Consider the following 27,684-nt stretch of genomic DNA (forward strand, 5'->3'; position numbering starts at 1 on the left):
GGGGGAGTTACCAGCTGCGCGCGCGCCGGCCCCGCCCTCAGCCTCTTCAGGCACCTGTTGGCTTGAGGGTCCACTCGGCCGCAGCTGCCATTCAATAGGCAGCCTCCCTGGCCCAGTCCGGCCCCGCCCAGCGCCTGGATCCACCAATCCCCGGGCGGCCGCGTTCCCCTCCCTCGAAGGGCCCGCCCCTCTGGCCGCTTCTTCCGGGTGGGGTCCCCGGCCGAGGCGATGGCGCCCTGGGCGCTCCTCAGCCCTGGGGTCCTGGTGCGGACCGGGCACACCGTGCTGACCTGGGGAATCACGCTGGTGCTCTTCCTGCACGATACCGGTGAGCCGGACCCCGAGCGACCCCGGACCCACCCGATCCCGCGTGGTTCCCCAGACGTTCTGGTCTCACTGGGTCTCCCGCCTAATCCCTGGAGATCCTGGGATTGGCCCGATCTTCGCCAGCTCCTGAAGCCCTCTCCCATCTATCACTCCAAGAGCCACCTGCTCTCCGCCTCATACCCCGTTGATCCCTAATTAATCCCAGCATCTTCCTGATCCTTGCCAAATGCCCTTTCCATCCCAGGACCCAGCCGGTGCCCACCAGATCCAAGGACCGACTTGAGCCCCATGTCCCCTGGTCCTGGGACCCACATGATCCTTCCCAGGAACTGACCCCAAATCTTCCCATCCATACGATTAGGAGGCTCAACTAGATACAAGGATTGGCATTCTGCCCACACCCACACCCTCCACACCCCCATGGCCACTAGCTGCCCAAGTCCAGGCAAACCCTCAGGCAAGAGAACACCCCATGGGGTGCGGTCTGTCTCCCATCTTCCCACAGATTCACCCACCCACCCCCATTTCCCTCATTCCTCTTAGTAGCCCCCTACCCAGCGCCTCACCTGCCACGGGCAGCCTCCCCCACTGTCCCCCACAGCAGCCCCCAGCCCTCCTTCCATGGCGGTCCAGCCTCAGTTTCTGGACTGGGGCCCCTTCTGGCTTTCCTCCCAAGACCTCAGACCTCCTCCACCACCTTCACCCTTTAGCCTAAAAACTTGCTCAGGTCTCCCTATCAGAAAACGAACCCCCCTCAAAACCCTCCCTTTCTTCTCTGCTCCCCCCCTACAACCAAGGGACACAGGATTTGTCTACACTCTGCTGTGTGGTGGTCTCATGCCCCCTCATTCCTTGCCCTGCACCCTACCTCCCCAAAATCCTGTCACCTCCATGGGCTGAAGCCCGCTGGACCCTTCCCTATCCCCCTCTGCAGCATCTGAGCCTGCCAGCTGCACCCTCCCCACTGTATCTCTCTCAGGCATTTCAGACCTAGCCAGTCTCTCCCCATTGCAGAGCCAGAGACACTGGACCCCTCCTCCCTCTCTCCCACATCCAGTCAGGTCTGGCTCCCTTCATCCAGCAGCCCCCTCTGTCCATTCCTTCCTCCCTCACTTCCCGCCGGGCCTTTGTAGCTACCCTCTTCTTCCTCCTGGCCAGATTCTCTGCCCCCAGGCTTCCCCTGATCCATTTCTTTAGCAATGAGGTTTTCCAAAACAGATCTGGCTGTATAACCTTTCATGGTTCCCTCTGACCCTCCAGATAAAGTGCAGATGAACTGCTGGCCACACACAACCACTCATGGAACCAACATCTCCAGGCCTCTGCTCAGCCAGGAACACACTTCCCCACCTCCAACTGCACCCCAGCCCCACCCACTCCTGTTCTACCCGGCCCAGCCTCACTGTGCTCTCCGGCCTCTCCAGAGCTGCGGCAATGGGAGGAGCAGGGGCAGCTGCTCCTGCCCCTCACCTTCCTGCTCCTGGTGCTGGGCTCCCTGCTGCTCTACCTTGCTGTGTCACTCATGGACCCTGGCTACGTGAATGTGCAGCCCCAGCCTCAGGTAACCAGGGGCCCCTACTCTCACCAAGAGGGACTCAACAACCAGCACCAGTCTCCATGCCAGGCTCTGTGCCGCAGACTCTTGTGGGGGCAGTTCAGTGAATCCTCTTGCCAGCCCTAGAGCCCCATCTACAGTAGTGAGGAAACTGCTGGGGCCCAGAGAAAGAAGAGACTTGCAAACATCACACAGCCGCCCTCAGTCTGGGGTGCTCCGCCACACTCCATACCTCCATTCTGCATGGGATGGGTCCCAAACTCCACACCCAGAGCTGAGCCGGCCCCTCGGGGAGCTGCCCGCCAATGCCACCTGTCTCCCAAGAGGACCCTGCCTTACACCCCACCCCTCATTCCAGGAGGAGCTCAAAGAGGAGCAGACAGCCATGGTTCCTCCAGCCATCCCTCTTCGGCGCTGCAGATACTGCCTGGTGCTGGTGAGTGATGCAGGGACACCCATGGGAGAGGTTGGGCCAAAGCTGAGACTCCTCGACCTCCTCCTGCCCCAGTGCCCGGGCCTCACCCCTCCTCCAAGAAGGCCTTCCAGAATCAGGCCCTGATTCCTCCCCTCAGTGGCGGGCCCACAGCGGGGCTGGCACTGAGCCTCCACTCTCCATGCCCACAGCAGCCCCTGAGGGCTCGGCACTGCCGTGAGTGCCGCCGTTGTGTCCGCCGCTACGACCACCACTGCCCCTGGATGGAGAACTGTGTGGGAGAGCGCAACCACCCACTCTTTGTGGCCTACCTGGCGCTGCAGCTGGTGGTGCTTCTGTGGGGCCTGTACCTGGCATGGTGGGTGCTGCTGCCCGGGCGTAGGGGGAGGGTGGGATGAATGCTCCCACGGGTGGACAGAGCCAGGACTCCCAGGGACCCGGCACGGGGAGGGAAGGGCTCCCCTGCCCTCCCCCAGCACCAGGCCCCTGTCCCCTGCACCGCAGGTCAGGCCTCCGCTTCTTCCAGCCCTGGGGGCTGTGGCTGCGGTCCAGCGGGCTCCTGTTCGCCACCTTTCTGCTGCTGTCCCTCTTCTCGTTGGTGGCCAGCCTGCTCCTCGCCTCGCACCTCTACCTGGTGGCCAGCAACACCACCACCTGGGAATTCATCTCCTCACACCGCATCGCCTATCTCCGCCAGCGCCCCAGCAACCCCTTCGACCGAGGCCTGACCCGCAACCTGGCCCACTTCTTCTGTGGATGGCCCTCGGGGTCCTGGGAGACCCTCTGGGCTGAGGAGGAGGAAGAGGGCAGCAGCCCAGCTGTTTAGGATTGCTGGAGGCCGGGCTACCATCTTGTGCCTGAAAACCACGGGGCCTGTCCCCGGCTGGGGTCAGCCCTCGGAGGGCCTGGGGCCCTCACTCCTGCCCACTCCTCCCAGGCCCCAGAACGGAGCTTCAAGTCAGACAGATCCCTGCCTTGGTGGGCAGTTCTGCCTTCCAAGGAAGAAGGGGAAGAAAAGGACCTGTGGGCGGCTCAGGCCCAAGCAGACCCCGGGCTCCACCCCAGCCCCGCCCAGGCTGCTTCCAGTGCACACTTTTACAAATTTAATATAAAGCAAGTCCAGTCTTAAAAAGACAAACCATATCACTCCTTGCTGCGGCACCCTTTCTGGGCCAGGTCTCGCTGGGAGGTAGAGGAGGGTGAGCTGGAGGGGGAAGGGACACACTTCGCCCAATGACACTGAGCAAAGCCCACAACAGTGGCCCCATGGCTGCCACCTCGAGTCCCAAGGGCTCATAAGTACCCAGCCAGGCCTGGACCTCCAGGCAGGGCACACAGGTCGGTGAGCAGAGGCTCTAACAGTCTGTGGGGGAAGGGGACAGAGGTGCCAGGAGATGCCCTCAGGGTTCCAGGAATCGCTCTGACACAAAGTCGAAGTCCCGGAAGGCGGCCTGTTGGCGGGCAGTGAGGAGGCTGTGGGGCGCAGGTGGGGTCAGGGCAGGCAGCAGCCCTGTGAACTCGCCCTCAAAGTAGCGCAGGTCCGCAGGGCCACAGAGGGTAGGCACGAAGGGGGGCTGGATGGTGCGAGCGAGCAGGGCTTGCCAGTTGGTGGTCTGAGGGCAAAGGAGAGGCACCTGAGACGGCAGGAACAGCAGCTCCAGGGGTCACTCCATGCCACCTACCCTCCCAGGCACAGGGGACCACCGCCACCCCAGCCACTCACCCTGAAGAATGGCTGGACCTTGATCTCCTCGGCATCCTGCTCACCCGCCCCGAGGCGCTTCTCCGGGCACTTCTGGAGGAGCTGGGCGATAGGACAGGTGCTCAGGGCATTCAGCCCCAGGCGCTGCCATCATCCACAGGCCCCAAGCACGCTGGCCCAGAGCGCTCTAAGGATGGGTGGCAGGGGGTCTGCTGTCCCACGACAGAGGGCACATGGGCCTTGAGCAGCCATCCAGCCCAGCCCCAGACCCTGCAGTGCTTACCTTCTGAATGAGCTCAAGCCCTTGCAGCGACAGAAAGCCGGGGTAGGGGGCGTCCATGTTAACGATGCAGTCAAACACCTCTTCCTCTGTGTCCCCTGGGAATGGGCACTGTGGAGATGGGAGCTCAACAGGATGCACGGGCCACCCCACCCCAACCCAGAGGCCCAGGAAACATGCTCCAGCACTCACCTCACCCACCAGCATCTCGTAGAGCAGCACACCCAGCCCCCACCAGTCCACAGCCCGTGTGTACGCCTCCTGGGTCAGCACCTCGGGAGCCAGGAACTCCGGGGTGCCACAGAAGGTGCTAGTCCGGTCCCCGAAGCCGATCCCTGCAAACCAACAGGCACACCAATAGCTGCTTGGTGTGGCCTATTCACAATAACCTCAACAGCCAAGCCTTATGATGCCAGGGAGCTGAGCCTGTGCCAAGCCCTGCCCTGTACCCAAGGAAGTAGGAATGGTTATGACGCCATTTGACTGCATGTGGAGCCAAGCTCACAGGCTAAGGTCACAGAAGGCAGAACTTGGCTGGGTGCAGTGGCTCACACTTGTAATCTCAGCACTTTGGGAGGCCGAGGCGGGCAGAGCATGAGGTCAGGAGTTCGAGACCAGCCTGGCCAACATGGTGAAACCCCGTCTCTACTAAAGATACAAAAAAATAAGCTGGGTATGGTGGCGTGCGCCTGTAATCGCAGGTACTCGGGAAGCTGAGGTAGGAGAATCTCTTGAACCTCGGAGGTAGAGGTTGCAGTGAGCCGAGATTGCGCCATTGCACTCCAGCCTGGGCGACAGGGCAAGACTGCATCTCAAAAAAAAAAGAAGCTGGGCACAGTGGCTCATGCCTGTAATCCCAGCACATTGGGTGGCCAAGGCGGATGGTTCATGAGGTCAGGAGATCGAGACCATCCTGGCTAATATGGTGAAACCCTGTCTCTACTAAAAAAATACAAAAATTAGCCAGGTGTGGTGGTGCTCGCTTGTAATCCCAGCTACTTGGGAGGCTGAGGCAGGAGAATCGCTTGAACCCAGTAGGTGGAGGCTGCAGTGAGCCGAGATTGTGCCACTGCATTGTATCCTGGGTGGCACAGCAAGACTCCGTCAAAAAAAAAAGAAAGAAAGAAAGAAGGAAGGAAGAAAGAAAAGATAAAGAAAGAAAAAAAAAAAGAAGGAAGGAAGGAAGAAAAGAAAGAAAGAAAGAAAAGAAAGGAAGGAAGGAAGGAAGGAGAGAAAGAAAGGGAAAGGAAAGAAAAGAAAGAAACAGAAGGCGGAACTCAGTCTCCTCTCCCAGCCCTGACCACAGGCTCTCCCTCAGGCCAGGTGCAGGCTGGGGCTACGAGCCTCTAGGACTAGGAAGAAAGGGCCAGTGTGCCCAGCTGTCCCCTGGAGTGAGGTTTGGGGTGGTGGAACCAGGGCATCCACCGGTGAGGAGATTTCCTGGGACATGCCATGTGCCCATCATCCTATTGGCCAGGCTGGGTAAACAAGGCTGGAGATATGGATCCCAATGGGCGGCCCCCACCTTCCTTGCAGAGTCCAAAGTCTGCGATCTTCAGGAATCCCTGGGCATCCAGCAGAAGGTTATCCAACTTCAGGTCCCTGAGAGCAAAGGTGCAGATCAAAGGGACTGAGTGGGGCTTAGACCCAGGGAACAGCAACAGCCCCTGGAGCAGCCCAGGCAGGCGGAGGCAGTGTCTGTGTCCTCACCCACTCCACCTCCACCCCCACCCCCACCCCCACCCCCGTGCATCGCTGGGACAAAAGTCACCTGTAAATGATCTTCTTCTCGTGTAAGAACTGCAGCCCCAGGACAACACAAGCCACGTAGAAGCTGCAGGGGTGGTTATGGGAGAACTCAGGCCCAAGACACACACCAGGGAGGCAGGGCAGGGAGGCACCAGGATGGCCATGGCCGGGGGATCCCAGATGTCCCGGCCAGAGTCAGAGATGAGTGAGACTGGGACAAGCGTCATGCTGAGGGTGGGGGTGCTCCAACAGTCCCAAGGTCGCCCCAAGGTTTCTGTGCATTTCCAGCTCACCCTTCCTGGGCCCTTAAATGGTGCCAGGGACCAAGTGTTGGTCCCTGCAGTGGATGTTCACCATGCCTATTTCTTTTCTTTTTTTTTTTTTTTGAGATGGAGTCTCGCTCTGTCACCCAGGCTGCAGTGCAGTGGTGCGATCTCAGCTCACTGCAACCTCCGCCTCCCAGGTTCAAGTGATTCTCCTGCCTCAGCCTCCCGAGTAGCTGGGACTGACTACAGGCACGTGCCACGATGCCCAGCTAATTTTTTTTTTTTTTTAGTTTTCGTAGAGACGGGGTTTCACCATGTTGGCCAGGATAGTCTCGATCTCTTGACCTCATGATCCACTCACCTTGGCCTCCCAAAGTGCGGGGATTACAGACATGAGCCAATGTGCCCGGCCTTTTTTTTTTTTTTTTTAGACGGAGTCTCTCTCTGTTGCCAGACTGGAGTAAAGTGGCGGGATCTTGGCTCACTGCAACCTCCGCCTCCTGGGGTCAAGCGATTGTCCTGCCTGAGCCTCTCAAGTAGCTGGGATTACAGGCATGTGCCACCATGCCCAGCTAATTTTTGTATTTTTAGTAGAGACAAGATTTTTACCATGTTGGCCAGGCTGGTCACAAACTCCTGACCTCAGGTGATCTGCCCGCCTCAGCCTCCAAAGTGCTGGGATTACAGGTGCCCGGCCAATCATGCCTATTTTTCAAATAAAGATCTGAGACTCACCAGGTGTGGTGGCTCACGCCTGTAATCTCAGCACTTTGGTAGGCCAAGGTGGGCGGATCCCTTGAGGTCAGGAGTTAGAGACCAACCTGACCAATATGGAGAAACCCCATCTCTACTAAAAATACAAAATTAGACAGGAGTGGTGGTGCATGCCTGTAATCCCAGCTACTCAGGAGGCTGAGGCAGGAGAATGGCTTGAACCAGGAAGGCGGAGGTTGCAGTGAGCCGAGATCGCGCCATTGCACTCCAGCCTGGGCAACAAAAGCCAGACTCCGTCTCAAAAAAAAAAAAAAACAAAAAAAAACACAAAAATCTAATGCACAGCTTCATAAGCTGATACCCAGGGTCACAAATGCTGTCAGTTGGTGCCGGATGTAAACCAAGGCCTCTGACTCCTGCTCCTCTGCTGCTGGGCACTTGGAGAAAGCAGGATGGAGAGAGTGGGTGTAGGGAACCAGGCAAAGTTTGCTGGAAGAGGCAGGCAGGAGGATGGAACCCACCAGGCCTGGGGCTCCGGGAAGACGTCCTCGTGGATCTGCATCATGAGGTCGCCACCAGGCACAAACTCAGTCACAAAGCAGGCATGGCTGGAGGTCTGGAAGCAGGCAAGGAGGGAGAGCAGGAAAGGGTGCCCTGTGCGGCCCACAGCCTCCAGGATCCGTTTCTCGCAGTACAGGCTGCAGGAGAGAGCAAGAGTATTAGAGGGAAGGAAAACTTCCCCTGGGTTGTGCCCTGTGCCCTGCACAACACCCCTGGCTCACTGGCCCTCAGCCAAAGTGCCAGGCGAGTAGACTGATGGTTTCTTTTCGTTTTTGTTTTGTTTTGTTTTTTTTTTGAGACAGAGTCTCGCTCTGTCGCCCAGGCTGGAGTGCAGTGGCGCGATCTGGGCTCACTGCAAGCTCCGCCTCCCGGGTTCACGCCATTCTCCTGCCTCAGCCTCTCCGAGTAGCTGGGACTACAGGCGCCCGCCACCACGCCCGGCTAATTTTTTTGTATTTTTAGTAGAGACGGGGTTTCACCATGGTCTCGATCTCCTGACCTCGTGATCCGCCCGCCTCGGCCTCCCAAAGTGCTGGGATTACAAGCGTGAGCCACCACGCCCGGCCTTCGTTTTTTTTTTTTTTTGAGACACAGTCTTGCTCTGTCGCCTGGGCTGGAGTGCAGTGGTGTGATCTCAGCTCACTGCAGCCTCCGTCTCCTGGGTTCAAGTGATTTTTGTGCCTCCGCCTCCTTCCTGAGTAGCTGGGATTATAGGTGTGCACCACCATGCCCAGCTAATTTTTGTATTATTAGTAGACACGGGGTTTCGCCGTGTTGCCCAGGCTGGTCTCGAACTCTTGGCCTCAAGTTATCCACCTGCTTCGGCCTTCCAGAATGCTGGGATTACAAGCGTGAGCCAGTGCGCTCAGCCTTTTATTTTTTTGAGACAGGGTCTCACTTTGTTGCCCAGGCTGGAGTGATGTGGTGAGATCTCGGCTCACTGCAGCCTCTACCACTGAGGTTCAAGTGATCCTTCCACCACAGCTTCACAAGTAGCTGGGTGCGCACCATCATGCCCAGCTAATTTTTGTATTTTTTGTAGAGAGGGGGTTTCACCATGTTGCCCAGGCTGGCCTTGAACTCCTGGGCTCAAGCAATCCTCCCACCTTGGCCTCCTGAAGTGCTGGGATTACAGGCATGAGCCACTTTGCCCGGCCTCTCTCTTTTTTTTTTTAATTAGTTTTTTTAGATGAGGTCTCATTCTGTTGCCCAGGCTGGAGATCTCTGCTAACTACAACCTCTACCTCCTGGGCTTAAGCAATCCTCTCACCTCACCCTCCCAAGTAGCTGGGACTAAAGGCGTATGCCACCATGCCTGGCTATTTTTTATAGATGGGGTTTTACCATGCGGTTCAGATTGGTCTTGAACTCCTGGACTCAAGCGATCTGCCTGCCTTGGCCTCCCAAAGTGCTGGGATTACATGCATGAGCTACCGTACCTGGCCATAGAGTGATGGTTTCTATATGTCAGGGGCTCACAAGGGGCTCTGAACGTGCACAGCCACCAATGCCCCCATTTTACAGTAGAGCAAACTGACAGAGGGAAGAGGGGACCTGCCCAAGGAAACACAGTGAACAACTGCAGGTGCCAAAAGAGAATGCAGGCTGGCTGGCCCCACCGGGTCACCTCTCCAAAGCCCCAGGAACCTTCAGCTGCCCTCTGGATGCCACAGCCCAGGCCAGCCATCCTGGGTACCCTGCGGCACCCCCACACACCTCTCTATCTCGTCCCGGCTGAGCACCTCCTGCTTCTTCAGTGCTTTGATGGCGTAGTATTTCCCTGTTCCCTTGAACTGGACCAGGAGGACCTGGGGCCAGAGAGAGGTTGGGCTCCAGGTGGGCTGCACCAGGGAGCCTTTATCGCCCCCACAGATCGGGTCCTCCCGGCTCATGTGATGAGGCCCCCAATCCTGTCCCATACCACCCTCTTCAGCCCCACTACCTTCCCAAAGTGTCCCCGGCCCAGCACAGCTAAGCAGCGGAAGTCCTGAAGCCGAGGGGGTTTCCTGCAAAGAAAGAGAGGGTATAGGAAGTCCCCTAGGGCATTGGCTGGATCCCTACCCAGAGACACTCCAAGCCTCCCATGCCCAGTCCTGGGCTGTCCCGACCTATGGGCTCGAAAAAGCCCCGCAGTAAGGACTCCTAGAAGCTGGCATAGAGCTGCAGCTCAATAATGTGGGTTTAGCAAATCAGACCCCGAGAGCCAGCCAGCGCATCTGCCAGGGAGCCAGGGAGTAATGTATGAATGGATACACAAATGTTTGAGCAAGCAGACGAACGTCTCAAACATGAAGGTGCACAGGATGGGGGTACCTGGTGGGGGAGGCTGGTGGAGATGGCCCACGTCGAGTCCTAGGCTCCATATGGGGGCGTTTGGTGCGCTGTGAGTACAGAGGAGCTCAGGGCAGGGCTGGGCTTCCTTCTCTCTTTCCCTTCAGGCCTGCCACCCCACAGCTGGGTGGCCCTGCCAGCACCAGCCGGCCCTAGGAGCCACTAGTCCCTCCAGCCCCTCACCGGAGTCTCCTCGGATGTTGGCTCCTGGGGGAGGTAGAGGCGTGGGGGCTTGGGTGGGGGCGTCATCTCTTCGCCCAAGGGGGTCTTCTTGGGCAGGAAATTACTGTAGGGAGAAAGTAGACACAGTGCCCAGCACAGGCAGATGCAAGAGCTGGTAGGATGGACACATCAACCCGAAGTGAGACGGACAGAGGGTTGGGGCTGAGCAATGCAGACAGACAGACAGACACCGCCTGGATCTGGAGTCAGGCAGCCGCCACAGAGGAGCGTGCAGTCTAGGGCGAGGGGGCTCCTCACCTGGGAGTGGCAGGGTCAGAGGCCTCTCGCGGTGTTGTTGGGGTCCGAGGGCACCCTTTAGGGGGGCTGATTGTGCTCGGGGAGCTGCAAGGGGGCAGCAGGTTCATGACGAGGCGCCCCCAGGCTACCATGCCGAGATTCATCTGCGAAGCCCTCAGGAAGTCCTGGCCTGGGAGAAAAGGGGGAGCTTAGTCCCGGGACACCAGCCCTGCTCCCTCACACATAGCCCCTGTTCCCTCCACACCTCTGCGTTTAGAGAAGATGCGTTCCTGCCTCTGCAGCCGGGGCCGCCTCTCAATGACAGGATCGCAGAAGGTCACCTGCAGGGGTAGGGGCAGGGTTGTGGACCAGTCGCCTCCCACCTCATCTGCCATGGCACCTCCTCTGCCCCTGGGATTACAGCCCACGCCCCCAGGGTCAACAGATGCAAGAGCCAGAAGGACCCAGAGAAACAGATTCAATGTCCTCATTGATACTAGTGGAGAAACAGGGCCAGGGAGGAGAGGCACTTTTCCAGGGTCACACCTGAGGCGGGGCAGTCAGGACAAGGACCCAGGCCTCCAGATGCAGCCCTGAGAGAGCGGCTAGGAGTCCTTATTCTTGGAGACCTCCTCTCTGGCCCTCAATCTCTGCACCTACATGCAGTGCATTGGTCTTGAAGGCCTTCCTGGCCCTGATGCCCCAGGGTCCCGCCAAGTCAGAGGGTGGAGGTGGTGAGCACCTGGGCAAAAAGCAGTCCCTGTGGAACCAGGCTGAGGGACAGTTGGTGACAGGCATTGTCCAGGAAGTCCTCAAGTCTCAGGAAGGCCACGCCACATAGCTGCCGCCAGTCCCGCCAGTGCACCCCAATCTCCAGCTCACGGGCCTGTATTGGGGAGGCCAGGCTGAAGGGTGGGGTGCAGAACGAGCCCCGACCTGGGCAGCCTTCCACCCCGCAGCCCAAGGTCACCCCTGACCACACAAAGGCCAGCCTTACTCGTTCCAGTGGGATGACAAAGGTCTGGTCCCAGGACTGTTTGGCCACCTGCCCCCAGCCCGTCTGCCCCACGACGCGGTTGTCCACCTTTAGCACAGCCAGCACCTCGCCTGCAGGGCCAGAGCCAGGGCTCAGGGCAGGCCTGAAGCAGGGGTCTCCTGCTCCCCCTGAAGCTCCTTCCCTACTCACTGGCAAGCTCGCCTCGGCCACGCTGGTGCTTGGCCCTGGTCCGAAGCCAGCCCTCGGAGGGGCTGCTGGCCAGTGCAGCCGCTGGGGAGCGTCCGGGCACGGCTGTCAGCAACTGTTCACAGCCCAGAAGGCGGACCTGCAGTGTCCCTGTGGGGAGGGTGGGCGGGGGGCATTGTCAGATGCCATCTTCCCACTGCTACCACCAAGGTGTCCTGGGACCACAGGAAGGCCACCCTCTCCAGGAGGTGGCTGAACCCAGACCGTACCCACCTGAGGCCGGGGCAGCTACCTGAGGAACCTCACTCAGTGTGGCGGCCTAGAGTACCTGGACAGGAGCCTGCTGACTGTCCCGCAGCTCCCAAGCACCATGAGCCCCCCAAAGGGTGCCCTTGGACCCCGATGACACCCTAGGAGGCCTCTGACCTGGCCACTCCTAGGTGAGGGGCCACCTTGTCCCAGACGGCACGCTTCTCTGTGGCAGCCACCTCTTTCCAGGGCAGAGCAACTGGCTCTCCCCACCACATGCTGGAGCAGCTGGGACAGGCTCAGACCTCAGACCTCAGCCAAGGTGGACAGAGCCACAGCACATGATGAGATGCTGCCTAGAGCTGGGGCCTGGAGAGCACCGTGGCAAGGACAAGAGCTTGGGACAGGGAGAAGGAAGCCTGGCTTCCTGTCCGGACCCACCTGCTCCCTGGGCCTCAGTTTCCCCATCTGAACAGTGGAGGTGAGTCCCAGCTCTGCCCCACCTCCCCCAACGGATATGAAACGTGTTTTGTCAACGGACTAAGTTCACGTGCCACGTCACTAGAGGTTTGTCTCTCAAAGGGTAGAGAAAGCAGTGGGGATCTAGCAGCTTTTGAGGACATGAAGTAGGCCCAAGAGTATCATTTAGGGAGAGTCTGGGCCTGGGGGTTACACACAGAGAGAACTTGTAAACAAAGGCAGGGGTCCAGGGTAGAAAGATCAGCTTAGAAAGAACAGCTCGGCCGGGCGCAGTGGCTCACACCTGTAATCCCAACACTTTGGGAGACCGAGGCAGGCAGATCACCTGAGGTCAAGAGTTCAAGACCATCCTGACCAACATGGTGAAACCCCATCCCAACTAAAAATACAAAAACCAGCTGGGCATGATGGTGGGCACCTGTAATCCCAGCTACTTGGAAGGCTGAGGCAGGAGAATCGCTTGAACCCGGGAGGCAGAGGTTGCAGTAAGCCAATATTGTGCCATTGCACTCCAGCCTGGGTGACAGAGCAAGACTCCATCTCAAAAAACAAAACAAAACAAAACAAAAAAAACTTGAGGCCAGGCGTGGTGGCTCACACCTGTAATCCCAGCACTTTGGGAGGCTGAGGCAGGTGGATCACCTGAGGTCAGGAGTTTGAGACCAGCCTGGCCAACACGGTGAAACTCCGTCTCTACTAAAAATATAAAAATTAGCCAGGTGTGGTGGCACATGCCTGTAATCCCAGCTATTCGAGACGCTGAGGCAGGAGAATCGCTTGAACCCAGGAGGCGGAGGTTGCGGTGAGCCGAGATTGCACCACTGCACTCCAGCCTCGGCAGTAAGATTGCGCCACTGCACTCCAGCCTGGGCAATAAGAGCAAAACTCCGTCTCAAAAAAAAAAAAAAAAAAGACAACTCAAGTATCTGGGGTGTTTAGCCAGGGGACAGGATATGGGGTGGCCTTGAGTAGTTGAATTCTAGGCCTTTTAACAAGCTGTTTCTTCTGCGTTCCTCAACTTGTGTACTTGGCCATAAGTACTCCCGTGTAAGTCCTTCAAGGCCAAGACAACACCTCCTCTAGAAAACATTCCTTGGGCCGGGCATGGCTGGCTCACGCCTGTAATCCCAGCACTTTGGGAGGCCAAGGCAGATGGATCACCTGAGGTCAGGAGTTCGAGACCAGCCTGGCCAACATGGCGAAACTCTGTCTCTACTAATAATACAACAATTAGCCAGGCATGGTGACGCGGGCCTGTAATCCCAGCTACTCGGGAAGCTGAGGCAGGAGAATTGCTTGAACCCAGGAAGCGGAGGTTGCAGTGAGCTGATATCGCACCACTGCACTCCAGTTTGGGCGACAGGGTAAGACTCCATCTCAAAAAAAAAAGAAAAGAAAACATTCCTCGATTCCCCAAGCCCAGGTGAGAGGGCTCCATCCAGAGCCTGCATTTCCTCTTCTCAGCTCTGCTCACAATGGAATGGGGTCAGTCGGCCCTGTAGCAGTGCTCTGTGCAGATAGGCACTGGCCTTTCCAGCTCGCACTGTATCTCTGTGGGACACAGCTTCAAAGCCCATGCTCTCAGATTATTTGTTGATTACGATTTGGCTGCTGCTACAGGGAGACAGATCTCAGTAAAAACTAAGAAAATTGGCGGGGCGCGGTGGCTCACGCTTGTAATCCCAGCACTTTGGGAGGCTGAGGCGGGCAGATCACGAGGTCAGGAGATCGAGACCACGGTGAAACCCCGTCTCTACTAAAAATACAAAAAAAAAAATTAGCCGGGCGTGGTGGCGGGCGCCTGTAGTCCCAGCTACTCGGAGAGGCTGAGGCAGGAGAATGGCGTGAACCCGGGAGGCGGAGCTTGCAGTGAGCCAAGATCGCGCCACTGCACTCCAGCCTGGGTGACAGAGCGAGACTCCGTCTCGAAAAAAAAAAAAAAAAAAGATAAGAACATTAACTTTTTTGGCCGGGTGCAGTGGCTCACACCTGTCCCAGCACTTTGGGAGGCCAAGGCGGGCAGATCACAAGGTCAGGCAATCGAGACCATCCTGGCTAACACGGTAAAAACCTTGTCTCTACTAAAAATACAAAAACAGAAAATTAGCCAGGTGTGGTGGCAGGCGCCTGTAGTCCCAGCTACTCAGGAGGCTGAGGCGGGAGAATGGCGTGAATCCGGGAGGCGGAGCTTGCAGTGAGCCAAGATCGCGCCACTGCACTCCAGCCTGGGTGACACATGAGCCTCTGTGCCAGACCAGAAAACTCTTTTTTTCTTTTTTTTTTTTCTTGAAACAGAGTTTTGCTGTGTCACCCACGCTGGAGTGCAACAGCACGATCTTGGCTTACTGCAACCTCTGCCTCTCGGGTTCAAGCAATTCTCTTGCCTCAGCCTCCCCAGTAGCTGAGATTACAGGCATGCGCCACCACGCCCGGCTAATTTTTTTTTGTTTCTAAAGATGAGGTTTCACTATGTTGCCCAGGCTCGTCTAGAAATCTTGGGCTCAAGTGATCCGTCCACCTCAGCCTCCCAAAGTGCTGGAATTACAGGCTTGAGCCACCGCGCCCAGCCAAGAAAACTTTCTTTTTTTCTTTTTTTTTTGAGACTGGGTCTCAAAAAAACTCCTGAGCTCAAGCAATCTTCCCACCTCAGCCTCTCAAAGTGCTAGAATTACAGGTGTGAGCCACTGCACCCAGAAATTTTAATTTTATTATTTTTTTTCCAAGGAAATTATTATTATTTTTTTTTTTTTTTTTGAGACGGAGTCTTGCCCTGTTACCTAGGCTGAAGTGCAGTGGCATAATCTCAGTTTATTGCAACTTCGCCTCCTGGGTTCAAGCGATTCTCCTGCCTTAGCCTCCCAAGTAGCTGAGACTACAGGCATGCACCACCACATCCAGCTACTTTTTTATATTTTTAGTAGAGACACGATTTCACCATGTTGGCCAGGCTGGTCTTGAACTCCTGACCTCAGGTGATCCGCCCACCTCAGTCTTCCAAAGTGCTGGGATTACAGGCACGAGCCACCATGCTTGGCCCAAGAAAACATTTTTTTTTTTTTTGAGACGGCGTCTTGCCCTGTTGCCCAGAGTGGAGTGCAGTGGCGCAATCTTGGCTCACTGCAACCTCCGCCTCCGGGGTTCAAGCAGTTCTCTGCCTCAGCCTCCTGAGCAATCAGGATTACAGGCACCTGCCACCACGCCCAGCTAATTTTTGTATTTGTAGTAGAGACAGGGTTTCACCATCTTGGCCAGGCTGGTCTTGGAACTCCTGACCTCATGATCCACCCACCTTGGCCTCCCAAAGTGCTGGAATTACCAGCGTGAGCCACCACGCCCAGCCTAGAAAACTTTCTAATAGTCCAAGCTGCCCAGTGCTGGGTATCAAGCTTTCCAGGGCTGCGAGCTTCCTAACACCAGTGCTTTAAGCATTATTCTGGTTATCTGTGTAAATACAAGCTACACTGTCCGAGTGCTGACTGTGCTACGCACTGTGCTTAGCACATCACGTGCAACACAGCAACCCTATGAGGTAGGTGCTATATCATCCACATTTTACAGATGGATAAACTGAGGTTTGAAGAAGGAATGTCAGTTTCCCAAGGTCACGCTGCTAGTGGGTGGTGGGGCAGGATTGGAACTCTTGAACTCTTCATCAAAGTTATTTGTGCTTCCGGGTCTCCCCCAAAAAAGAAGGAGAGCTTTGAAGGGGGAGGAACTTCTGACTACCTGTCAGGGCGGTGGGCTTCACAGGTGTCCCTGAAGGCTGGGGGTATCCAGGCACCGCAGTCCGCAACTCTCGGGCCACTCTGCTGTGCAAAGGGTGGGCACAAGGCAGTTGCTCCAGCAGCTGCTCCAAGGCCAGCCGCAGGAGGTCCAGTTTCTGGGAGGACTCCTGTAGCTGGGCCTGGGCCTGCAGAGGGGACAATGTAGAGCCAGGTTCGTGGGGTATATGGCAGGGGGCAGCAGCCCAGGTCACCCAGAGCCACCTTCCGCATGAAGTCTCAACAGAGAAGTCCTGCTTCTACACGGCCACCCTCCCTTCACACCCCTGCTGAGGGTGGTATGAGAACAAGCCAGCCTTAGGAGAGGGCCAGGGCTAGGGCCTGACCTCAGCCAGTGCCTTGCGGTCCTGTGTTCTCCGGCTACTGAGCAGTTTCACCACGTTCTTGGCGCCCTCAGCCACAGCTGCCTCAACGTGCAGTCGATGCTGTAGCTCCTCCGCCAGCAGCTCAGGCCCTGTGGGAAGGATGGCAGCTCTCAGGCCCTGCTCTTCCCTGCTCCGCCCTCCCTGTGTGTCTCAAGGCCTCACCTGGCTCCGGGGACCCACTGGCCTCCAGGCTGCTGATCTTCATCCGCAGCAGGGCCACCTTCAGCTGGCTGTCCCGCAGCATCTGCTGGGCGGCTGCCAGGAGCTTCCTCTCCTATGGAGCCATGGCACAAGCCCATCAGACCAGGCCTGGGCCACAGCTTCCCCCATCAGACCAGGAACTGGAGCCGGGTCTCCCCCGTCAGAACAGGGTTAAAGTCAAACCTCGCTCAGTAGGCCAAACACTAAGTCAAGCCTCCCTTGTTGGACTAGTTGGTGGGTCAGGGGAGCCTTTTCCATCAGACCAACAAGGGCTGGGGTCAAGTTTCCCCTTTCATATTAGGGCTGGGGTCATGCCTCTCCCATCAGATCAGGGCTGGGGCTAACTCTCCCCCATTAGATCAGGGCTAGGGTCACGCCTCCCCGATTAGAGCAGGGTTGATGCTTCCCCCATCAGATCAGGGCAGGGGCTAAGCTAAACCTCCCCCATCAGATCAGGGCAGGGGCTAAGCTAAGCCTCCCCCATCAGATCAGGGCAGGGGCTAAGCTAAGCCTCCCCCATCAGATCAGGGCAGGGGCTAAGCTAAGCCTCTCCCGTTAGATCAGGGCAGGGGCTAAGCTAAGCCTCCCCCATTAGATCAGGGCAGGGGCTAAGCTAAGCCTCTCCCGTTAGATCAGGGCAGGGGCTAAGCTAAGCCTCCCCCATTAGATCAAGGCTAAGGTCCTGCCTCCCTCATCATATCAGGACCACAGCCAAGCCTTCTTGTCAGACAAGGACTGAGGCCCAGTTCCCGACATCATGCTGGGAGTTGGGACTGGGGCTGGCCCTAGGATCCCATTAGACCGGGGCAAGGCCTTCTCCGTCACACTAAAGACTACAGCCATGCCTTTCTCACCCAGCTGGGGTTTGGGGCTGTATTTTCCCCATCAGGCTGCAGGCTGGGATGGTGTCTCCTTATGAGCTCAATGGCTGTGGTGCATTTCCCTGTCAGACCAAGGGCCAGGGTGCCCCTGCCATCAGACTGTGGGGCCTTACCTTGGGGGTGCCACTGGCGCACGTGTGGGTCATGTTCTCAGCCCCCTGCTTCACCTTCAGCTCCACATGCAGCTGCCTCCGGAGAGCCTCAAGGTGCCGAGCCCTGAGCTGCTCTGCCCACGGCCGAGGTCCTGAGGCCACAGGCTCTGTGCACGGGGGTATCGAGCACAGGAGTCCCTCACCCAGAGCCGAGACCCCCCACTGTGGCCTCTCCTCCTTCCCCTACTGAACTATAGGCAGGAAATGAGGTGGTCTCGCCACAGTGGCCAGGGCCAAGGCCAGGGGCCAGATCGGCCTAGAGCCTTCTGTCGTGAGGGGGTCTCGGCTCCTCACTCACCAGCTGGACCAGGCCCAGGGCCGGGCAGCAGGATTCGGGCGTGCAGCTCCCGCAGCTCGCCATGCAGCTGCTCCAGGCGGCGGTTGGAGGACCGCAGCAGCTGCTGCACATGGCCCAAGTGGCGGCGGTCTGTGGCCACGCGCCGCAGGTTCTCCACCCCCTCCTTGATCTTCAGCTCTTTCTGGATGGCCCGGCGGATCACCTCTTTCTCATCCTCCGGGGGCCACTGGCTCGGCCCAGGCTGCAGAGCCGGTGGAAAGCAGAGGGTGGAGAACAGTCATGGGGTGCAGCGGCCACCAGCAGCCTCTGCTCACTGCAGATGGAGGCGGAGGAAGGGACGGCACCCAGGACTGATACACACAGGGTTTGGGAAGCCTCTCTCCCCTTAGAGCTCAGGCCTGAGCCAGATGGAAATTCCGAGGCCACTCATCTAGGCCAGGCTCCTGTCCTCCGCCCGTTAGAGAAGGATGGGGCGGGGGGGATAGTTCACATGGGGTGCCAGGTTCTATTCTAAGAGCTTTGCATATATTACCACATCACTCCTCCCAGCAACCCCACCCGGTAGCGGCGGTCATTACCCCCATTTTCTTTTTTCTTTTTCTTTATTTTTTTAAGATGGAGTTTTGCTCTTGTTGCCCAGGCTGGAGTGCAATGGCACAATCTCAGTTCACCACAACCTCTGCCTCCCGGGTTCAAGCAATTCTCCTGCCCCAGCCTCCTGAGTAGCTGGGATTACAGGCACACGCTACCAAGCCCAGCTAATTTTGTATTTTTAGTAGAGACGGGGTTTCTCCATGTTGGTCAGGCTGGTCTTGAACTCCCGACCTCAGGCGATCCACCCGCCTTGGCCTCCCAAAGTGCTGGGATTACAGGCGTGCGCCACCACGCCTGGCCTATTACCCCTATCTTCTAGTGAGGAAACTGAGGCCCAGAGAGGTGAAGTAACTTGCCCACAGTCAAGACACAGAGGAGGGGCCACCATCTCTCGGGCCCCAGCTGTCCCTGGCAGCCCTGGGTAATCAGGCTGCTCTCTCTACATCTGGGATCCAAAGTAGAGTCTAGGAGCCAGAAAAGCTATGCCGAATAGGGGTTCACACAAAGCCACATGAGAAGGCAGCCAGGGGCCTGGGAGCCAGGGCTTGTTCCCCTCATGTCCCAATGCCACAGGTAGCAAAGCAGAGGCACAGAGAGGAACTGGGGAGGTCTCCCGGTGCCCACCCCCTGCTCAGCTCCCGGGAGGAAGTAGAAGGCTCTCTCACGGCTTCACCCAGGTTGGAGCCAGGAACAGGAACACCTCCTTTCCAGCCGCCAGCATTTCAAACCAACCAGTGCCAAAGGTGACCTCAGGCCGGGTAACCCACGATGCCCCGCAACACGGGCTGTTGCAGGGACCCCATCTTACCTCTCTGTGTTCCATCTTCTCCTGAGCCCAGTGGAAGGGGCTGCAACCCCAGGGACACCCCCCACCCCAGACTTCAGCGGGGCCTGCTGGCCCAGCTGTCAGAGGGCAAGGGCGAGGCTCAGGAAATCCTCTGACCGCCCTAGGCCACAGGGCCAGAGCCAAAGACCGGAGCAAACAAAGGTCCCATGGAGCTGGGGGCCCGGCCACCGGGGTCCTGAGTCACCCAGCTGCCTCTGCAGGGCGGAGCCCCGCAGGAAATCGGAAAATGTGTACAAGCTACGTCTGGAACAGGCGGAGGGACCTCCAGAGGAAGGGGGTGGGAGGGGGCAGACCGAGCCCCAGCCCTGAAGGCGGCCTAAACGACTGGCTTGGGCGCTCAAAGAGTCTACACTCACCTCTCAACACCCCCATGGTCCCGTCTGCCCTAGGTTGGAACTCCAACATGGACACACACACCACCTCCTTTCCGCTCTTTGCGGGGACCCACTCCTGTCCGCAAATGCCCCCCTCCCAACCACTGGCTTCGGGACAGGACACCACCTCTCCCTCCTCAGGAGCAGACAGACACGGCCTCGGTCCTCCGGGCCCACGCGCACCTACTGCCAGCTCTGGCAGGAAACCCGGCCCCCTCCACATTCTATAACCCGCTATGTACCCAAAGGTTCCCGCCCCGGGGCGGGGGAGGCTGCTCCCCTCTCATCCACGCTCCCCTCGTGCCTCGTGTGCTCCGGGAAGGACTCCTGCCACTGCCAAGCGCGCACAGACTGCGCCCCGTGCTGCGCGCACATTCTAATTCCCCCAGGCCCGTGTGCCCCCCATTTCTATCCCGGCTAATTCCCGTCGGCCTTGGCGCCCCACCGAGGAGAACCGACTTAAGGACACTCTGGGGACCACCCTGGTGGCGCACGCTGCGGACTCAGCCGTCCTCGCTCACAGGCTGGTTGGGGTTCAGTCTCCGGGTCAGCTGGGGGCTGATTTGGAGACGCTGCAGAGTTCAGGAACGACCGAACCCGGAGCTCAGGTCTGCTCTGCGAGGGCGTCGCGGGGCCGGGGCCAGGGCAGGGGCAGGGAAGGGGCGCGGGTGAGGGGAGGGTCGGGGGAAGCGGCCGCGGTTCGGGGCTCCGGGGCGATGACCGAGGCTTCCTCGCACCCCCCGGGCCCGCGCGCCCCTCCCGCGCCGTTCACCTGCCGCGGCGCCCCCTCCTCCATGGCGCCGCTCCGGCCGCTTGGGGCCCTCCTCTCCGCCACTCCGGTCCCGGAAGCCGCAGACCCTCCGCCAGGACTTTCAAACTTGAAACTTCCCGGGAAGCGGCGCCAGAGACGCGGGATCGGGCGCCCCCTCCCGAGACCCGCTGGCCCGCGGGACCAGCGCCGCCTCCCGTCCGCGCCGGTCCAGTGCCCGGGAACCCACGCCCGAGGTCCCGCGCCCCAGCGCCTCCCTCGGACCCAAAATTCCGCGGGATTCTGGGCCCAGCACCTGGGCTCCGGCGCCTTCGGTTCCCGCTGGGCGTGACCGCGCCGCACCCCGGGGTTGGACGCTCAGGAGGCTCATCGCCTGCGGCCAGGTCCTCTGGCCTTCCCCGCCGCGCGCCCGCAGGAGCTGGCCAGTTGGGGACAGGGATGGGGGGAACAGCGCCCCCTGAAGGTTGCCGGGTCGCCCAGCCGGGTGCAGCCTGTGGAGCTGGCCGCCTCCTCTAACTTTGAGCCCCTCCACAACCTGGCTCCCGCCTCTATTAACGCGCTGGGTCTCCTCGACCAAGCCCCTCGAGTCTCTCTTTGTCTCGCACGTTGTTGGTGTAATGTGGGCTGATCCAAAATTGTCTCTCTCCTCGGAGTGGTTGGCCCAGACCAGATATTAGTCACTACAAGAACGTATACTAGGCCAGGCGCGGTGGCTCACGCCTGTAATCCCAGCACTTTGGGAGGCCGAGGTGGACAGATCACGAGGTCAGGAGTTCGAGACCAGCCTGGACAACATGGTGAAACCCCGTCTCTACTAAAAACACAAAAATTAGCCGGTAGTGGTGGCGGGCGCCTGTAATCCCACCTACTCAGGAGGCTGACGTGGGACAATCGCTTGTACCTGATAGGCGGAGGTTGCCGTGAGCCGACATCTTGCCACTGCACTCCAGCCTGGGCGACAGAGCGAGACTCCGAGACTCCGTCTCAAAAAAAAAAAGCTTTTTAAAAAAGGAACGATTGCTGGGCGCGGTGGCTAACGACTGCCGGGCGCGGTGGCTCCCAGCACTTTGGGAGGCCAAGGCGGGCAGATCACCTGAGGTCGGGAGTTCAAGACCAGCCTGAACAACCCAGAGAAAGCCCGTCTCTACTAAAAATACAAAAAAAATTAGCCGGGCATGGTGGCGCATGCCTGTAACCCATGGTGGTGCATGCCTGTAATCCCAGCAACTTGGGAGGCTGAGGCAGGAGAATCGCTTGAACCCAAGAGGTGGAGGTTGCGGTGAGCTGAGATCGCACAATTGCACTCCAGCCTGGACAACAAGAGCGAAACTCCATCTCAAAAAAAAAAAAAAAAAAAAAAAAGAACGTATACTTGTTATGGAAAAGTAAATCCTCACCCAAAATTATGATAAATTATTACAAATTACAGATGAATGAACCAGACCTCTCTCCGGCCCATCTCTTACTCAGACTGAGCTTGCTGGTTCAGCCCGTGCCACTTTTTAGGGCTTTACCCTAAAAAGCCCATCTATCCACACGGGAGAAAAGACACCTGGTGAAATAGCCTCCACTATTTCAGCCCAAGGGAGGTGTGCTGGTCACTGCCTAGTCTACGGCGGGCCATTCAGACCATCCTGGCATCCTGCGTTTACAGGAGGTTGTGTCAGGACTTCGTGGAGGAGCGTCCTCCAGGAGGTGGGAAGGTGATGAAGGGTCAAATACTGACAGTGACTTGGAACAGACAGGCTCCGGTGCTCTTACTGAAGGAAGCCACATGTTGTGCTTTGCACTAATCACTTCCCTCACAATGGACTGGAAAAAAAGTGAAATTGGTGAGCCATGGACAACGCTGGGTTGTCCTGCTATGGGAAATCACCCAAGTGGCATTGACATATAAGCAAAGGCAACTTGGCTCTGTGAAACATGCCCAGATTTCATAATCAGAGGCAAAATGTGACATTTACACATTAGAGTTGTTGAGGTCTAGACATTAACACAAGCACCTGGCACATAGTAGTTTCTTTAACATGGGGATTGGCTGGACGTGGTGGCTCATGCCTGTAATCCCAGCACTTTGGGAGGCCGAGGAGGGCAGATGGCTTGAGGTCAGGAGTTCAAGACCAGCCTGGCCAACATGGTGAAATCCTGTCTCTACTAAAAAAAAAGGGCAGCCGGGCGCAGTGGCTCACACCTGTAATCCTAGCACTTTGGGAGGCCGAGGCAGGCGGATCGCAAGGTCAGGAGTTCGAGACCAGCCTGGCCAACATGGTGAAACCCCGTCTCTACTAAACCTACAAAAAAAAAAAAAAAAATTAGCTGGGCGTGGTGGTGGGTGCCTGTAATCCCAGCTACTAGGGAGGATGAGGCTGGAGAATCGCTTGAACCTGGGAGGTGGAGGCTGCAGTAAGCCAATCTCGCTACTACACTCCAGCCTGGATGACAAGAGCAAAACTCCATCTCAAAAAAATAAATAAATAAATAATTACAAAAACTAGCTGGGCGTGGTAGCGCACGCCTGTAGTCCCAGCTACTCGGGAGGCTGAGGCAGGCAATCACCTGAACCTGGGAGGCAGAGGTTGTAGCGAGCTAAGATCATGCCACTACACTCCAGCCTGGGCAACAGAGCAAGATTCTGTCTCAAGAAAAATAAATAAATAAAAATAAAATAAAATGGAGGTTAAATGAATGTTATTATCCATCATTTAGAAGCAAAAACGCTGACCAAGCCCAGTGGCTCATACCTGTAATCCTAGAACTCTGGGAGGCTGATGAGGCAGGAGGATTGCTTGAGGCCTAAGAGTTCAAGACCAACCTGGCCAACATAGTGAGACACCATCTCTTTTTTTTTTTTTTTTTTTTTTTTTTTGAGACGGAGTCTCGCTCTGTCGCCCAGGCTGGAGTGCAGTGGCGCGATCTCGGCTCACTGCAAGCTCCGCCTCCCGGGTTCACACCATTCTCCTGCCTCAGCCTCTCCGAGTAGCTGGGACTACAGGCGCCCGCCACCAAGCCCGGCTAATTTTTTGTCTTTTTTAGTAGAGACGGGGTTTCACTGTGGTCTCGATCTCCTGACCTCGTGATCCGCCCGCCTCGGCCTCCCAAAGTGCTGGGATTACAAGCGTGAGCCACCGCGCCCGGCCAGACACCATCTCTTTAAAAAGTAAAATAAGAAGTAAAAAAGTCCTCAGCTTCTCACTGCAGCTCATCAAAAATCCAGGAATCAAACTAACAAGGCTTCCCCATCTTTTAGGAATTCTCCAGTGGTGCAATCAGTCCAGCCAGCTAATTAACACTTTAAAATGTGTATTTGCCTTGATGGCTAAATGTTACTTCTGGAAGCCAAGAGTAATCTGAGATAACTCTGCATAGGAGGGTGCTCACATCTCAACTCCCGGCGCATTTATCCACTCACTGCAGGCAGGAAGCTGAATTCGATGGTTTTCCAAGTTTGGTTGGAAAGTGGCTTTTTTTTTTGTTTTTTTGAGACAGAGTCTTGCTCTGTCACCCAGGCTGGAGTGCACTGGCGCAATTTTGGCTCACTGCAACCTCCACCACCCGGGTCCAAGCGATTCTTGTGCCTCAGCCTCCTGAGTAGCTGGGACTACAGGCACATGCCACCACACCTGGCTAATTTTTTATATTTTTAGTAGAGATGGGGTTTCGCCATGTTGGCCAGGCTAGTCTCGAACTCCTGACCTCACGTGATGCACCTGCCTCAGCCTACCAAAGTGCTGGGATTACAGGTGTGGCCACCGCGCCCGACCTGGGGAGTTTTTCACTACCTTACACAGGGAAGCCAAGTCCTGGACTGCTGGATGAGTCTGACCAGGTAGCTGCATCTTACTTCTGATGGTGATAATACTTCATAAGACTGGAATTCTTAGGAAATTCGTGTTCAGCATTCAGTGGACCGTGAATAGTGCAAACCAACTCTCTAGCCAGTTGGCCTTTAAAAGACTATAACACGGCCGGGCGCGGTGGCTCACGCTTGTAATCCCAGCACTTTGGGAGGCCGAGGCGGGCGGATCACAAGGTCAGGAGATCGAGACCACGGTGAAACCCCGTCTCTACTAAAAATACAAAAAATTAGCCGGGCGCGGTGGCGGGCGCCTGTAGTCCCAGCTACTCGGAGAGGCTGAGGCAGGAGAATGGCGTGAACCCGGGAGGCGGAGCTTGCAGTGAGCCGAGATTGCGCCACTGCACTCTAGCCTGGGCGACAGAGCGAGACTCCGTCTCAAAAAAAAAAAAAAAAAAAAAGACTATAACACACCGGGCGAGGCAGCTCACGCCTGTAATCCCAACATTTTGAGAGGCCGAGGCGGGCGGATCACGTGAGGTCGGGAGTTCAAGACCAGCCTGATCAACATGGAGAAAGCCCGTCTCTACTAAAAATACAAAATTAGCTGGGGTGGTGGCACATGCCTGTAATCCGAGCTACTTGGGAGGCTGAGGCAGGAGAATCGCTTGAACCTGGGAGGTGGAGATTGCGGTGAGCCGAGATCGCGCCATTGCACTCCAGCCTGGGTAGAAAGAGCACAACTCCATCTCAAAAAAAAAAAAAAAAGACTGTCACTCAACTGAAAGGAACCTAAAACTTGTCAACAGGCTGCATGAGGAAACATTTTCCCCCTTCCATGCATACAATTTTTTCTTTCTCAGTGTTGCAACCAGTCAATTTTTGTTTTTTCTGAGACGCCATCTCACTCTGTCGCCCAGGCTGGTGTGCAGCGGCACGATCTTGGCTCACTGCAACCTCCTCCGCCTCCTGGGTTCAAACAACTCTCCTGCCTCAGTCTTCCAAGTAGCTGGGATTACAGGCGCGTACCACCATGCCTGGCTAATTGTTGTATTTTTAGTAGAGATGGGGTTTCACCATGTTGGCCAGGCTGGTCTCGAACTCCTGACATTGTGATCACCCACTTGGCTCCCAAAGTGCTGGGATTACAGGCATGAGCCACCGCGCCTGGCCCTACAACCAGTCCATTTCTATTTCGGTTTTTCTCTGGGTAGAATCTGAGCACATAACGTCAGCAACTACAGTTGGTCTATACCCTCCACTTTTAAAGTCCTCGCGATTCTGCAGCCCTTTGCTTCAGGCCTATTAAAAAGTAAACTTGTGCTGGGCGTAGTGGCTTGTGTCTGTAATCCCAGCACTTTGGGAGGCCAAGGTGGGTGGATCACGAAGTCAGGAGATGGAGACCATCCTGGTTAACTCGGTGAAACCGTCTCTACTAAAAATACAAAAAATTAGCCGGGCGTGGTGGTGGGTGCCTGTAGTCCCAGCTACTCGGGAGGCTGAGGCAAGAGAATGGCGTGAACCCGGGAGGTGGAGCTTGCAGTGAGCAGAGATCATGCCACTGCACTCCAGCCTGGGTGAGAGAGCGAGACTCCGTCTCAAAAAAAAAAAAAAAAAAAAAAAATAGTAAACTTGTGGCTGGCCAGCGCTGTGACTCAACGCTTGTAATTCCAGCACTTTGGAAGGCCCAGGCGGGCAGATCACGTGAGATCGCAAGTTTGAGACCCGCCTGACCAATACGGTGAAACACCATCTCTACTAAAATATGAAAACTAGCCGGGTATGGTGATATGCGCCTGTAATCCCAGCTATTCCGGAGGCTGAGGCAGAAGAATGGCTTGAACCTGCTAAGTGGAGGTTGCAGTGAGCTGAGATCGTGCCGCTGCACTCCAGCCTAGGCGACAGAAGTGAGAACTCTGTCTCAAAAATAAAATGAAATCACTGGAGAAACAAAAACCAAGATGGTCTAAAGCAGAATATTCCTTAAGGTTTTGAAACTAGATCTAAGGACATCTTGCAAGCTACTGCCCTCCATCCTAATTCATGCAGTTATTAAATACCCCCATAAGCCAAATACAGCACAGCTTGGGAACACAGCCCTTTCCTAAACAGCCATTATTACTCTTCTGTCTTGTTTTGAACAGCGTCTTCTTGCTCTGTGGCCCAGGCTGAAGCACGGTGGCAAAATCATAGCTCATTGCAGCCTCAGACTCCTGGGCTAAGGCAATCCTGCCCCAGCCTCTCAAGTAGCTAGGATTAGCCTAGCGCCACCACACCTGTTTCTTTTTTTTTTTTTTTTATGGTAGCGTTGGGATGTCCGTCATCCAGGTTGGCCTAGAGCTCCTGGACTTAAGCGATCCTTCAGCCTGGGCCTCCCAAAGTACTGCGATTACAGGCATGAGCCACTGTGCACAGCTTCTGTTTTCTACTTTCAAATGTCCCGGAGAAAAGGAGCTGAGCCCATTCCAATACACACTAAAGACCAGCCCAAAAACTTGTCTTGCAATTGGACACAAGGCATGCTGGCTACTGTGTAGGAAATTTTTTGGTACATTAAGGTTGCCATTTTGCTTTCTCACAGCCTAGTTCTCTTACAAGATTTGCAGATATTAGTGGCACCTCAGATCACAATAGTTGAGTGAACTACTACATTAAAGGGCTCCCGATTTTTTTTTTTTTTTTTTTTTTTTGAGACGGAGTCTCGCTCTGTCGCCCAGGCTGGAGTGCAGTGGCACGATCTCGGCTCACTGCAAGCTCCACCTTCCGGGTTCACGCCATTCTCCTGCCTCAGCCTCTCCGAGTAGCTGGGACTACAGGCGCCCGCCACCGCGCCCGGCTAATTTTTTTTTGTATTTTTTTAGTAGAGACGGGGTTTCACCGTGGTCTCAATCTCCTGACCTCGTGATCCACCCGCCTCGGCCTCCCAAAGTGCTGGGATTACAAGCGTGAGCCACCGCGCCCGGCCGTAGGGCTCCCGATTTTTGACATTCCCGAAAATAAACGTTATTGTGACCTATAACCTGACAGCCCTAGATGCTCACCAGCATGTAAAACCACTAGCTCTGCTAAGTTTCAGTTAAGTTTGTGAAAAAGTATCATAGGCTTGTGGATATTGATTCAAATGACTACAGTAGCCCCACTTATCCAAAGGAGATACATTCTAAGATGCCCCAGTGGCTGCCTGAAACCACAGGAGTACCAAGCCCCATACAATTTTTCCTCTACATGCCTATAAAACTTAATTTCCAAATTAAGCACAGTAAGAGATTAACAGTATAGGACAATTTTGACTATTGTATACTGTAGCTGTATACATTCACACATTAACAGTATAGGTGT

At 56.4% G+C, this 27,684-nt stretch overlaps 2 protein-coding genes across 7 annotated transcripts; one reads left to right on the forward strand and one right to left on the reverse strand.

Annotated features, from left to right (window-relative positions):
* The first annotated feature begins 17 nt into the window (after window positions 1-17).
* On the forward strand, window positions 18-3,453 carry ZDHHC12 (zinc finger DHHC-type palmitoyltransferase 12). 4 transcript variants are annotated; one of them, XM_055270940.2, is made up of 5 exons: window positions 18-328; window positions 1,752-1,888; window positions 2,241-2,318; window positions 2,507-2,673; window positions 2,820-3,453. In XM_055270940.2, exons 1-5 carry the CDS (start codon window positions 229-231, stop codon window positions 3,139-3,141), a joined length of 804 nt encoding a protein of 267 aa, XP_055126915.1. In that variant the 5' UTR covers window positions 18-228; the 3' UTR covers window positions 3,142-3,453. The 4 variants fall into 4 exon arrangements, with proteins under 4 accessions (XP_055126915.1, XP_055126917.1, XP_055126918.1 ...); XM_055270942.2 differs by having other exon boundaries at window positions 25-328; window positions 2,792-3,453; XM_055270943.2 differs by having other exon boundaries at window positions 25-328; window positions 2,842-3,453.
* Window positions 3,406-20,928, reverse strand: PKN3 (protein kinase N3). Of its 3 annotated transcripts, none has more exons than XM_055270889.2 (22): window positions 20,556-20,928; window positions 17,969-18,209; window positions 17,632-17,777; window positions 16,599-16,710; window positions 16,398-16,525; window positions 16,016-16,199; window positions 11,564-11,710; window positions 11,375-11,484; window positions 11,120-11,263; window positions 10,643-10,718; window positions 10,399-10,567; window positions 10,102-10,204; window positions 9,901-9,968; window positions 9,530-9,593; window positions 9,304-9,395; window positions 7,548-7,724; window positions 6,069-6,131; window positions 5,823-5,899; window positions 4,490-4,632; window positions 4,301-4,408; window positions 4,083-4,119; window positions 3,406-3,928 (listed from the first exon to the last, which is right to left on the reverse strand). In XM_055270889.2, exons 1-22 carry the CDS (start codon window positions 20,577-20,579, stop codon window positions 3,840-3,842), a joined length of 2,502 nt encoding a protein of 833 aa, XP_055126864.1. In that variant the 5' UTR covers window positions 20,580-20,928; the 3' UTR covers window positions 3,406-3,839. The 3 variants fall into 3 exon arrangements, with proteins under 3 accessions (XP_055126864.1, XP_055126862.1, XP_055126863.1); XM_055270887.2 differs by having other exon boundaries at window positions 4,039-4,119; window positions 20,556-20,924; XM_055270888.2 differs by lacking the exon at window positions 20,556-20,928 and adding an exon at window positions 19,371-20,543 and having other exon boundaries at window positions 4,039-4,119.
* Window positions 20,929-27,684: the final 6,756 nt, after the last annotated feature.

Source organism: Symphalangus syndactylus, chromosome 3 (assembly GCF_028878055.3).
Source record: "Symphalangus syndactylus isolate Jambi chromosome 3, NHGRI_mSymSyn1-v2.1_pri, whole genome shotgun sequence".
NCBI classification, from domain to species: Eukaryota; Metazoa; Chordata; class Mammalia; order Primates; family Hylobatidae; genus Symphalangus; species Symphalangus syndactylus.

What these genes read in the sequence shown, in the direction of transcription:
- ZDHHC12 (XM_055270940.2), top strand. Translation starts at nt 229, where the DNA reads ATGGCGCCCTGGGCGCTCCTCAGCCCTGGGGTCCTGGTGCGGACCGGG. An exon ending in GCTCTTCCTGCACGATACCG is followed by an intron (nt 329 to 1,751) that starts GTGAGCCGGACC and finishes CGGCCTCTCCAG; the next exon opens with AGCTGCGGCAATGGGAGGAG. An exon ending in GCAGATACTGCCTGGTGCTG is followed by an intron (nt 2,319 to 2,506) that starts GTGAGTGATGCA and finishes CCATGCCCACAG; the next exon opens with CAGCCCCTGAGGGCTCGGCA.
- PKN3 (XM_055270887.2), bottom strand. Translation starts at nt 20,579, where the DNA reads ATGGAGGAGGGGGCGCCGCGGCAG. An exon ending in GCGCCAGTGGCACCCCCAAG is followed by an intron (nt 16,711 to 17,631) that starts GTAAGGCCCCAC and finishes ATGGCTCCATAG; the next exon opens with GAGAGGAAGCTCCTGGCAGC. An exon ending in GAAGCCCACCGCCCTGACAG is followed by an intron (nt 11,711 to 16,015) that starts GTAGTCAGAAGT and finishes CCCTCCCCACAG; the next exon opens with GGACACTGCAGGTCCGCCTT.